This window comes from Hemitrygon akajei, chromosome 5 (assembly GCF_048418815.1).
Source record: "Hemitrygon akajei chromosome 5, sHemAka1.3, whole genome shotgun sequence".
Lineage (NCBI taxonomy): Eukaryota > Metazoa > Chordata > Chondrichthyes > Myliobatiformes > Dasyatidae > Hemitrygon > Hemitrygon akajei.
In genome coordinates, this window is record NC_133128.1 from 124,297,284 (window position 1) to 124,311,061 (window position 13,778).

The 13,778-nt window shown below is 39.0% G+C and overlaps 1 protein-coding gene across 7 annotated transcripts in view; it reads right to left on the reverse strand.

Moving 5' to 3' along the window:
• Nucleotides 1-13,778, reverse strand: part of pcnt (pericentrin) — a 215,085-nt gene that overhangs the window by 123,907 nt on the left and 77,400 nt on the right. For all 7 annotated transcript variants that reach the window (XM_073046383.1, XM_073046379.1, XM_073046380.1 and 4 more), the window contains exons 22-23: nucleotides 7,248-7,406; nucleotides 3,406-3,552 (exon numbers count right to left, since the gene is read on the reverse strand). In XM_073046383.1, the coding sequence (XP_072902484.1) occupies nucleotides 3,406-3,552; nucleotides 7,248-7,406 (306 nt within the window). The remainder of the gene's footprint in view (nucleotides 1-3,405; nucleotides 3,553-7,247; nucleotides 7,407-13,778) is intronic.

The following is a 13,778-nucleotide window of genomic DNA, read 5'->3' on the forward strand; positions in this document are numbered from 1 at the left end:
AAAGCTGGTTAAGTATCTTGACTTGTGATTAAAACTGACAGCATAAAAAAAGGAACAAAACCAGTCTTTGTATTACTGACATCAGTAATGTATGCACTTTCATATTGTTTTATTTGAATGATGTTCTCAATTTCCTTTCTCCGTTCTGGGACTTAACAGGATTAGACATTAGATAAAAAATTTTCACAAGACTGGGCAACATGTTGATATGGGTGAAAATGAGTGACAAGAGACAGAGCAAGAAGATAGTCTTATTTAATTAATTAACTTAAAGGGGAACTGACAGAGAACTGAATATATCAGGGCTAAAGAGGAGGACAGGAAATAAGGATGCACTTATACAAACAATATATTAGATGCTGGGAAGTATTTTACAGTAAAGGCCCTCTGTTGAAACAAGTAACGCAAACCTTAAACAGGATGACAAAGATATTTTGAAATAGGCAGGATTTTACTTTGTTAGGGATACATAATGTCACCTGGATCTTGAGAGATTGCCACTTTCAAGGACTCTTTAAAACTCATGCTCTCAGTATTACTTTCTATTTGCACAATTTGTCTTCTTTTGCACATTGGTTTGTCAGTCTTTGTCTATGTATAGCTTTAAACTTTATTGTACTTTTTTCCTGTAAATGCCTGCAAGAAAATGAATCTCAAGGTATTACACGGTAACATACGTATATGTACTTTGATAATAAATTTGCTTTTAACTGTGAAACCTTTATTTAGCAATTTGCCAACTTTGATAGCCATCACTGAAGCAGAATTTATACTATGTCAAAAAGCTCTCCTTGTCTCACCTCAAAAATTCGACCCCTTTGAACCTTATATGCAAAGGCAATACCAGTTAATATCCCACCATTGCTCTGCACTGTGACAGCATAGAAGGGATGAGTATAAAACTCTTATTTCCCTCGTGCATTGTTTTGCAACCGATCACTTGTTTTATCTCTTCATGGCATCCTGCCTTCTACCCACTGTATTCCAGGGCCATGAAATTAATTCCCTGTGCTACTCCCCTCTTCTGATTAACAACTATCATTCTATTGAGTCTCTATTATACCTCTCATTCTGCTAATTGTGAAGTGCAATTTGTTAGGTAATAAGGACTAACAGAAAGGACAGTAAAGCATTGACACATGGGGAAAAGCACTCATGGGATCTATTGCTTAGAAAACAAACCTCCATAACACACAAACTAAGTCTCAGTCAGGCTATTGTATTCAGTATGGGTTCCAGACTTTTGGAAAATGTAAAGCCTGAGGGAGACTTAGTAGAAATATATCAGAAGAAAGACAGCACAGTAGCATAACATTTACAGTGTCAACAATGTGTTCAATTCCTGCTGCTGTCTGTAAGGACATACTCTGTGACCATGTGGATTTCCTCCAGGTGCTCCGGTTTCCATCCACAGTCCCAATCTATATGGGTAATAAGGGTTAGTAAACTGTGGACATGCTACGTTGGTGCCAGAATCATGGTGACACTTGCGTGCGACCCTCATCACAACCCTCAGACTGTGTTGGTTGTTGACACTAACAACACATTTTCCCTGTATGCTTCAATGCACATATGACAAATAATGCTAATCTAGTCTTTATTTAAAAAAACAAAGTTCAATTTTATGGGGAGACTAAAACAGATTTTAAAACGATATTCAAACTCAAAGAGCCTGGATTGAATAATTTTCAAACCAGACTGCTTATGATTTTAAATATGTTCTACTGATCACACAATGTCCAATTTCAATCGCAACTTCCCTCGTTATGAACCACTCCTGCCTGCACACTGACCAGGTCTCTGACTAGTGGTGTTACACAGGGACCCAAGCAGGGACCTCTGCTGGTTAGAAATTGGATGAAAACATGAATGGATGGGTTTGTGGATGACATGAAGATTGGTAGCATCATGTGTAGTATAGTCAAATGATACAGCAGGATGTAGATCAGTTGCAGATATGAGTGGAGTAGGGAAGTAGCAAATCAAATCTGATCTGGGCAACTGTAAGGAAATCAAATGTAAAGAAAAATGTGCACAGTTATGCAGGATCCTGAACAGTGTTAAAGTACAGAAGGATCTTGGGTTCTCTGAAAATGGCCGCAAAAGTTGATATGGTGGTAAGGAAAGCATACAGCATGTCTGATTTTATTAGTTGAGCCACTGGGTTCAGGAATCAGGAAATTACATTACACCTTTTTAAAACTCTAGTTAGACCACATCTGGAGTATTGTATTCAATTCTGTTCACCTCACTATAGGAAGCCGAGGCTGTAGAAAGAGTGCAGAAGAGGTTTACCAGGAAACTGCCTGGATTAGAGGGCATTTGCTATGAGGAAAGGTAGGACAAACAGGTTATTTTTCCTGAAGGGGCAGAGGCTGAGGGGAGACCTGATAAGTCTGTGAGGTATAGAGCTATAGAGTAGATGGCTGGTACCATTTTCCCAGGGTGGAAATGTTTAATACTAGAGTGTATATACTTCAGTTGAGAGAAGGAAAGTTCAAAGGAGATGTTTTTTAAAAAAAACTTCACAGTGATGGGGTGCCTGGAATGTGCTGTCCAAAGTGGTGGTGGAGGCAGATACGGCATAGGTATTAAAGTGACTCTTAGACAGACACATAAATATGCAGAGAATGCAGCGATAAGGACCATTTGCAGGCAGAAGGGATCAGTATAAATATCAGCAGTATCTTAGTTCAGCACAACATCATGGGGCAAAGGGGCTGCTTCTGTGCCGTACTGTTCAATATTCTAATCATGCACCACCAATGTGCACAGCTACAGTTTGTGGAAACTGGAAGATCTATTATAGCAACACTGCAAGTTCAACAAGGCCACCCAAACTCAGGAAAATCAAGGAAAGCACACACATCAGACTGCTTTATGACAGTGTATAATGCTATTCCCGTATTATCCCTGGATCAAAGATCTTGAAGATCTAGCTAACTGTGGATGCAGCAGTTAGTGTAATTGTGAGGATGGCGCTGGAAGCATGATGACACTTGTGGGCTGCCCCAAGCACAATCTCACTGATTTGATTTGACACAAATGACACATTTCACTATGTTTCGATGTACATGTGACAAATAAAGTTCATCTTTAATCAGAATGTGTACAGGAATACATTTAGGTCAGCATGACTATCAGAGCCATGACCAAAGAGCCTTTCGCAGAATATGTTGGCAATACCAGTCAATACTGTGCTTTGCTAATGATCAGTCAAAATATGTTTCCTAGTGCCCTGACCAATATTTATTCCTCAATCATCAAAGTTACTGCTTCTGTTTATGCGAGCTTATATGTACGAATTGAACACAAGGAATACAGCACAATTTCTTGAAAAAAGTGAAATTCAGCAATTTTTGCTTCAAACAGTACACTGCACACAAGGACTTTCAAAAACCTAACCTGTTTGTTTAGCTCTCCCTGCTGTTGGAGCTTTGTGGACAATTGTTTTTTCTCCTCTTGGTGCAATTGTTTTGCTTTGTCTTGTTCCTGAGAAAAGACCTCCTGCAATTCCTGGAGGGCATTGCTCTTCTCAGCTTCAAACTCATCCTGTACAGAAGGTAACAGTAATATACTATAACTCTGAGAGGATAACTCTGCGATGCAACAGAATATAGACCTATGATCAATGATTAGTCAGATTTTTAACTAAACAATATAACTGAAATATTGCTGGCATTGGTCTCATATCCATTTCATTTTAAAGAAACTTCTCAGTTTTACAAATTATTGAAATGAATATGTCAGATCAAGTTTTCTCTGACATGATAACCAGTTGACAGGATTAAACCTTATTACCCATTTACTAAAATAAAATACAAAATTGATCAAGTATTTCTCTTTAACTCTCTTCCCCATTTCAAATCTTGGGCTTTTCAATTTGCTTTCTATTGTACTTCAAACACAACATACAGGCAATGGAAGATACAAGTAGATGCAGGTCCAAACATGTTAAACAAGATTGTTAGGGAAGATAATTGTACATTTTGTATAGAATATCACCCCGCAAAAGATATACATCCCATTTAAGGTAAAAAAAATAAATCCATCTTTGTATATTACTTTCATTTCAAAAGCCTGAAGAATTCAGTCTGAAATGAACACTTGTCAAAGTGCAAGAACGCAGGATCAGCATTTAAAATATATTTGCAGGCAGTGAAGGTTTGAGGGCCAGGTCCACACCATAAAGTCACTAACAAACATGGATGTCACATCCACAACTTACCCTATTGATAACTTGAACAAATCCTAGTCGTATGTGAAAGACGTGAATGAAAAGAAAGTGATATAATCAAATCCTGTGTGTTGCTTGATACAATCAAAGATAGAAACAAAGTAGACCTTGAGATCTGTAACATTCCTAAGTACAGAGCATGGCAATCCAACTGGTAGTATTTTCTCTAATGTAACATGTGTGCCATTCCTCCTTTCTGGGTAATAAACAAAGGACGAGTTCAAGTGCCATTTTGGAAAAGTATCCCCAATTCTAATAATATTCTTTATATTAACATTCTTCCTCCAATAGTGATCTGCATTGCCTCCTTACTTCATAAAAATGGACTTTTCACTATTTACCTGTTCTAAATCAAGCAGTGTCACTCAAAAGCTAAAAGAAAATTTCAATTCTTCCTTCAGTCAGTACAGTACAACACAGGAACAAGACTTTCAATATGCAATGTCTGCTCTGAATATGATGCTGAATTAAAATAAATTAAACACATTTCAGGATTATATATCCCTCATTCCTGCTCTCGTTCCAGTCAATGTTTACCTGAGTGAACGGGAAGAAAGAAAGATCTGATAGGTATGTAATAAGACCATAATCAGGAGCAGAATTAGGCCATTTGACCCATTGAGTCTACACCACCATTCAATCATGGTTGATTTATTATCCCTCTCACCCCATTCTCCTGCCTTCTCCCCATAACTTTGATGCCCTTACTAAGCAAGAATCTATTAACCTCTGTTTTAAATATACTCAATGACTTGGTCTCCACAGCCACTTATGGCAATGAACTCGACAGACTCAACACCCTCTGGCCAAAGAAATTCCTCCTCATCTCTGTTCTAAATGGATGTCCCTCAATTCTGAGGCTGCACCCTATGCTCCTAGACTGCCCTACTACAGAAAACATCCACTATCTAGGCTTTTCAATATTCAATAGGGTTCAGTGAGATCCCCTCTCATTTTTCTAAATTCTAGTGAGTGAAGGCCCAGAGCCACCAAGCTCTCTGCATACATTAACCTTTTCATTTCTAGGATCATTCTCGAGAACCTCTGGACCCTCTCCAAATCCAGCACATTATTTCTTAGACATAAGGAGCCCAATACTGCACACAATATCTTAAATGCAGCCTGACCAATGCCTGATAAAGCCTCAGCATTACATACTTGTTTTTTATATTCTAGTTCTTTCAAAATGAATGCTAACTCTGCAATTACTTTTTTTTATCATCAACTCAACCTGTAAGTTAACCGTTCAGGAACCATGATTGAGAACTCCGAAGACACTTTGCACCTCTAATTTTTGAATCCCACCCGCCCCCCCCCCATTTAGGAAATAGTCTATGATTTTATTCCTTCTACCAAAGTGCGAAAGCATACACTTCCCTACACTGTATTCAATCTGCAACTTTTCTGCCCATTCACCTAATCTGTTTAAGTCCTCTGCAGACCACCACTTCTTCAATACTACCTGCTCCTCTAACTATCCTCGTATTGTCTGCAAAACTTCCACACAATGTCACTTCTTGCGATCTTTTCCACTAATGTTGCAATTGTATTTTAAGTTTATAATGCTACAACTTCATCCCTATGTGTAACTTTCAAGATACAAGTTCAACATTCCATTCTCTTCTGAAAAGGTCTACTTAACTACAACTTTATTTCAAAAACTGCAATTTGCACTTTTGTTTTCAGCCAGGCACAATTGTTAACTTAGAATAATATTCCTACTGTATGTGCAATGTAAATGGAAAACTATTAGGCCACTTTTGTATATCTGAAACTATGCCTCTACTCTCACTGTCCTCTGTCCATCTAGTGGCACGTGCCTTAATTTTGCCAATTTTCTATCTTGGTTTTTCAGACTTTTGGCATAAAAATCTAGGACTTGATATGATCATACTTAGATGATCTTGGGGCTCAGCTCCACTTAACCACCCATTTTCCATACATCTTTACTCCCTTATAAAATAAAAGCTTTTCTTGTTCTTCTATCTATTCAGTAGCTCAAGTTCTACATTTTTTATGATATAGAACTACAATGATTCTCAACTATCAGACAAAAAAAATTCCTGCGCTTCGCTATCTTAAAAGAATGACCCTTTATTCTGAAACAAGAGCAAAATTGGAACACATCCTCAGTGTCTAAACTGTACAACTAACATGCAAAAGCCTGATCTTCTCAATCATTTATAACGAAAATCCTTTCATCACTGGAATTAATTGAGTGCCTATAATTAAATGTATTCCTTGAACAAGACCAAAATCGTACACAAAACTTCATGGTTGCACCAAAGCCCAACGCATTTGAAGGAAGACTTCTTTCTTTTGTACTCCAGCTCCCTTGTTATGAAAGCCAGCAGTTCATTTGTCTTGCTAATTATTTCTCTGTTTAACCTACCGGGCAGTCAGAACCACCCCACCCCCCTACCCATGCAGCAGCATTTTGCAGTCTACAGAATTAAATCATGCTTTTCAAGTCATTTGACCACATTTTAGTCCCTTTGCCAAACATTCCCCACTTACTTAACTTAGCTATACCCTCTAATAACTGGTTTTACAACTTACCCTCATAAATTGCTTGTCAAATGCCTTTTTCACTACCATATCGTGCTGTGTCACCATTTTCAGAAAAATTATAAACTAGATCCCCAAGGTCCTGCTCTATATTACAAACCACAGTCCAAATAAGACATACATTATTTCTTAACATTATTAAACACTATATTTATTTTCAATTGGGAAAAGATCAGTGTTGCTTTTTTTTTAAATCACCTTACAAAAGTTATGAGACACTGGTCAAATATAATCTATTTAATTAGAAAGATGTCCATTGTCATTTAAAGACTTGTATGTCCTACAACTCTGCATTCTTGATTACAGGTGCTACATTGAAGAAAAAGGCAGTTGAAGGAACTTGAAACAAAATTAAGTCTCAATTAAAACATGAAAATACATTCCACAACCTTTTTTTTCCAAAAAAAAATTTAAAATATCCATAATTCCTCAAGTACATTACCTTCAGCTGCTTAATTTGCTGAGTAAGCAAGAATTCAGACTGCCTCTTGAGGAGTTCAAACTCTTTCTGGAATTGCAGTAGTTGCTGTGATCTCTCTTTTTCAAAGTTGGACTGCAACTCCTGTTGCACTAGATTTATTTCTGAGCTGCATGCACGAACCTACCAGTCAAAAATACAAATAACGAGGTCAACAGAGGCATCAAATTGTTCAGAGGGACAGGAATAGATGCTTTGTTTTTCAGCATTTCAGTGTTTTAGAAAAGATAGAGGAATGCATGAGTTGTGCTATAAATAAAGGACAGCAACACAACTGCACTCAAAGAGGACATAATAAGAAAAGCGCTAACACTTGATAGGATTATACTACATGGATAATCCCCAAGGCCTAATGGATACCAATAAATTTGTGTCCTCACTAGCCACAGGCAAAATCCCAGAGTACAGACCAGTTGCTAATGTTCCATTATTCAAGGGAAACAGAGATAATCCAGGAAACTATAGACTGGTGAGTCTCATATTAGTGTTAGGGAAGTTAGTCTAGAGGATTCTTAGGGATAGGATTTATGAGCATTTGGAAAACCATGCCCTAATCATGGCTTTGTGCAGGGCAAGTCATATTTTACTAACCTGAGTTTTTCAAGGAAGTGACAAAGGCAGAGCTGTGGATATTGTCTACATGGATTTTAGTAAGACGTTTGACTAGGTCCTTCATAAGAAACTCTTGCAGAGAAACAAGATCCATGGGATCCATAGTGAATTTGCCCATTTGGATTCAGAATTGACTAGCCCATAGAAAATAGAGTTGATGTGACTTATTCTGGTGGAGGCTTTTAACCAGCAGTGTTCTGCAGGGATCTGTACTAGGATCTCTGTTGCTTCTGATATATAGTACATAATTAACCAAGATGAAAACATAGATGGGTGGGTTAGTAAGTTTGTAGACGATATGGAAATTGGTGGTGTTGTGGATAGCATAAAAGAATGCCAAAAAACATGGGGGGGGGGGGGGGGGAAGAGAAAATCAGAGATGAAATTTGACTCGACCAAATCTGCATGCTACATTTTGGGAGATGAGATGTAAAGATACAATATACTTAATGACAAGATCCTTAACAGTGCTAATGTGCAGAGGGATCTCGCAGTTCAAGTTCAAAGCTCCCCTAATATGACAACATGGGTTGACAGGGTGGTAAAGGAAGGAGGCATCTGACATTTTTGCCTTTAATAGTTAAGGAACTGAGTTCAAAAGTGAGGAATTTATATATATAGTATCTGCACTGTGAGAGAACCAACCACAGTAGGTTTTACACAGTGAGCGGTAAGGCTCTGAGGAATGAGGTAGAACTGAGGGATCTGGGAATACTGGTCCATCATTCCTTGAAGGCAGCACCAGAGATAGATACGGTTGTAAAGAAAGTTTTTGACACTTTGCCCTTCGTAAATCAATGTACTGAGTACAGTGATTGGGATGTTATGTTGAAATTATATGTTAGTGCGGCCCAATTTGGTGTTCATTCGTTTATGTGCCATGTTGTATAACATGGGTGATCATGGTCTTTCCATGACCATGATTGTTCACGGCAAATCTTTCTACAGAAGTGGTTTGCCATTGCCTTCTTCTGGGCAGTGTCGTTATAAGATGGGTGACCCCAACCATTATCAATACTCTCCAGAGATGATCTGCCTGGCATCTGTGGTCACATAACCAGCACTTGTGATACGCACCAGCTGCTTCCATGGCTTCGTGTGACCCTGATCTGGATGGGGATGAGGGTGGGGAGGCCAAGCAGGTGCTACATCTTGCCCAAGGGTAACCTGCAGGCTAGCAGAGGGAAGGAGCACCTTCCACCTCCATCCCACAACCCCTCATTTGAATTATTGTGTCCAATTTTGGTCATCTGCCTACAGGAAAGATGTAAAGATTGGGAGACTGCTAAGAAAATTTACAAGGATGTTGAATAAGTTAGGACTTCATTGCCTAGAACACAGAAGATTGTGGGAAAGATTTGATAGAGCTAAACAGAATTATGAAAAGTATAGACAGATAATGCAAACAGTTTGTTTCCAGAGGTTGGGTGAGACTACAACTACAGGTCATGGGTTAAGAGCGAAAGGTGAAATGATTAAGGGGAACACGAGGGGGAACTACTTTGCTCAGAGGGTGGTGAGAGTGTGGAATGAGCAGCCACACAAGCGGCAAATGCAGGTTCAATTTCAAAATTTAACAGAAATTTGGATAGGTACTTGGATGGGAGGAGTGGAGGGCTATGGGACTAGGCACATTAATGGTTTGGAATGGACTAGATAGGGCAAAGGGCCTGTTTCTGTGCCACAGAAGGGGAGAGAAGAAGCTGTACTGATAGGAGATTCATTGGTTATGGGAACAGACAGGAGATTCTGTGGTTGTGTATGAGATTCCCAGAAGGTACATGGCCTCCCACATGCCAGGGTTGTATGTCTCCAATAAAGTTCACAGCATTCTTAAGGGAGAAGGTGAACAGCCAGAAGGTGTGGTACATATTGTTACCAAAAACATAGCTAGGAAAAGGGATGACGTCCTGAAGAGTGAATTTGGGGAATTAGGAAGGAAGCTAAAATGCAGGATTTTAGCTCAAGGATAGTATCACTGGATTGCAACCTGTGCCACAGGGCCATAGAGGGTAAAATCACAATGTTAGTTGAAAGCATGGCTGAAGAGTTGGTGCAGAGTTTCATATTCATGGATCATTGGGATCTCTTCTGGAGAAGGCACAGCTCTACACAATTGACAGGCTATACCACAACTTGGGTCAATGTCCTTGCGGTCAGGTTTTCTGGAGCTTTTGGGGAGGCTTTTAACTATGTTGCCACGGGGACAGAAACCAGATTGTTAGGTCATTGATGTGGCTGTGGTGTAAAGGTAGATGCAATTTGCAGAGAGATTATGAGGAATGCTGGGCAGTGTTAAAGGCATGGAAGTGTAGTGGTTAGCACAACACTTTACAGTTGGGTTGGGAGGAGAATACCCCTCATCAGCAGTGTGGATAGATGAGACAACAGGATGGCTGGAAATGTACAGACAGTAAAGGAACTTCAGTAAAGGAATGAGAGTCAATGCCTAGATATTTATCATTAATAATTTGTTTTATTGTAAATAAGTCTTTAATCCTTGACTAAAGTTTGAGTCAATGAATGTTTTATTGTAAACATCTTTAATTTAAATAGGAACAGAGAGTCAACACATAATTTATTGTAAATAACTTTATTTATTGTATAAGGACTCAGATTTAACAAATGCTTTTTCTATGTAAATAACTTTATTTTGTAATATTTCTGAATAAAGTATTTTTGGAGAGAAAAAACACTTTACAGTACGTACAGGCAATCCTGGATCAATTCCCAAACTGCTCTTAAGGAGTTTATACGTTCTCCCCACATGCCCAGGTGGGTCTCCTCCAGGTGCTAAAGTGTCCTCCCACAGTCCAAAGACGTACTGGTTGGTAGGTTAGTTTGACAATGTAAACTGTCCCATGATTAGGCTAGGATTAATTTGGCAGATTGCTGGGTGGCACGGCTCAAAGGACCAGAAGGGCCTGCTCTGCACTGTATCTCAGAAAAATAAATAAAAATAAAATAAATACAGTCTTTTGGATGAGCTGAAATGTGTTCATTTTAACCCAAGTATTAAGCAAAAACAGGGATGAACTTAGAGCATAGATCCGTACAATTTTGTGGCCAATACTGATACTTGGCTGCTGCGAGGACAGGTATGGCAACCTGACGTTCTAGGGTTGCTTCAAAATAGGGAGGGGAGTAGCATTACCAATTAGGGATAGTATCACAGCTGCAGAAACAAAATGTCATGGAACATACATTGGGAGCAAATGTTCTCAGGAAAATGCACAACAGAAGTGTGAAGGTTGTTCAGGAAGCACTTGCAAGGAGTTTGGATAGGTTATCCCATTAGATAGGGAAAGGATGGAAGGGCAAGAGAACTATGGTTGAGAGGTGGGACATTTAGTCAAGGAGGAGGAATCATACTTAAGTTAAAGGAAGCAAAAATCAGACAAAGCTCTTGAGAATTACAAAGTAGCCAAAAAGGAACTTAAGAATGAACTTAGAGTTAGAAGGCAACATGAAGGTTATGGCAAATAGGATTAAGATATTCTATCCGTATGTGAAGAACAGGAGGATAACTGGAGTGAAGAGAGGACTAAAGATAGGGATAAAGGGGGATAATGTGACTAGAGTCAGGGGTGGTAGGAGAGGGTCTTAATGAATACTTGCGTCAATATCTGTGTTTGCCAGTGAGAGGAACCTTGACAAATGTGAGGTCAGCATAAACAGGCTAATATGTTGGAGCATCTCAAGGTTAAGAGTGTTAGGGTTGCAGTTTATACTGGATTCTAGTTAGGCCACATCTGGTGTACTGCATTCACTTCTGGCTGTCCTATTATGTTGAAGAATTGGAGAGGGTGCAGAAGAGGTTTACCAAGATGCTGCCTGGATCAGAAGGCACGTGCTATCAGGATAAGTTGGGTATATTTTGATTAGTCTCCATGGAGCTACAAAGGTGGTTATTAAGATTGAGAGGCATAGAGTAGACAGCCAGTATTTTTTTTCCCCCGGGTTGAATGCCCAACACCAGAGAGCCTAGATTTAAAGTGACAGGGACCAAGTTCAAAGGTGTGTGTGAGCATCTGCGTATAGAAATACACACACACATATATGTAGTCAGCTAAGAGTCTTTCAATTCTTGTTGGGGGGTCTTCGCCCATTCTTCCTTGCAAAAGACTTCTGGTTCTGTGAAATTCTTGGGCCGTCTTTCATGCACTGCTCGTTTGAGGTCTATCCACAGATTTTCGATGATGTTTAGGTCGGGGGACTGTGAGGGCCATGGCAAAACCTCCAGCTTGCGCCTCTTGAGGAAGTCCATGTGGATTTTGAGGTGTGTTTAGGATCATTATCCTGTTGTAGAAGCCATCCTCTTTTCATCTTTAGCTTTTTTTTTTTTACAAACAGTATGATGTTTGCTTCCAGAATTTGCTGGTATTTAATTGAATTCATTCTTCCCTCTACCAGTGAAATGTTCCCTGTGCCACTAGCTGCAACACAAGCCCAAAGCATAATCGATCCACCCGTGCTTAATAGTTGGAGAGGTGTTCTTTTTGTGAAATTCTGCACCCTTTTTTCTCCAAACATACCTTTGCTCATTGCAACCAAAAAGTTCTATTTTAACTTCATCAGTCCACAGGACTTGTTTCCAAAATGCATCAGGCTTGTTTAGGACCCCATACACCCCTCATACAATCTCTTCTCCCTCCTGCCATCTGGGAAAAGGCTCCGAAGCATTCGGGCTCTCACGACCAGACTACGTAACAGTTTCTTCTCCCAAGCTATCAGACTCCTCAATACCTGAAGCCTGGACTGACACCTTGCCCTATTGTCCTGTTTATTCTTCATTGTAATGCCTGCACTGTTTTTGTGCACTTTATGCAGTCCTGTGTAGGTCTGTAGTCTAGTGTAGCTTTCTCTGTGGTTTCTTTCTTTTTTTTTACGTAGTTCAGACTAGTTTTTGTACTGTGTCATGTAACACCATGGTCCTGGAAAACATTGTCTCATTTTTACTATGTCTCATCTTTAACTTTATGACTTTTGGAGATCAGTTCATCTTCTACTCACTTAACTATTCACAGTAACAGAAATTTTGACCAGGGGTGCCCAAACTTTTGCATACCACTGTACATATACATACACAGACACACACATACACCCTGCAAGGTGTGTTGGTGAAGGAAATATGATAGAGGCAGTCAAGAAACTCTTTAGATAGACACATGAATCTACAGGAAATGATAGGAATGGACATGTTATCTACAGAAAGGATTAGTTTAGTTAGGTATTTGATTACTAATTTAATTAGTTCAGCACTGCAGCATGGATTGAAGGGCCTATACCTGTGCTGTATTGTTCTACATTCTATATTAAATTGCAAAATAGTAAGATTTTGCAAACTATATTAGCACCCCACAAAATCATCCAGAAATGTGCTAGTTGAGTTTCTAAACCAATTGTAAGGATTTGAGATAATTTAAAATAAAACTTTACTATTATTAAATTCAACAGAAAGTTAAAATCCATATCTCCATGTAGTTCGGGTCACCACATTTTATTAACAAAAGTGAAGCTCTTTGAGAAGGTGCAAAGTTTTAACAGAATGGTTTCATCAATGACAGATTATTTAATCTAGGTTTTAACACCAGATTAACTTTGTTTTCCACTGCTGTTTTCGGATTTGAACTGGTATCCACATTTTCCCAGGAACCTAAATTACTCAATAATGTAATTACTATACCTGTGAACAAGCAAATCGCAAGGGTGCATAATTTATACATTCTATGATGATAAATGAATCATGATTATGGCCTTTAAAATTAGCATTAATGTCCAATTCTACATGCAAACTTTCTTCTAAACTGCAATTAGGTCATGAATGTTCTTCCACTGCAGAGTTGAAACGTGCTCCTACGTAACTGCTTGTCCTTTCCTTCT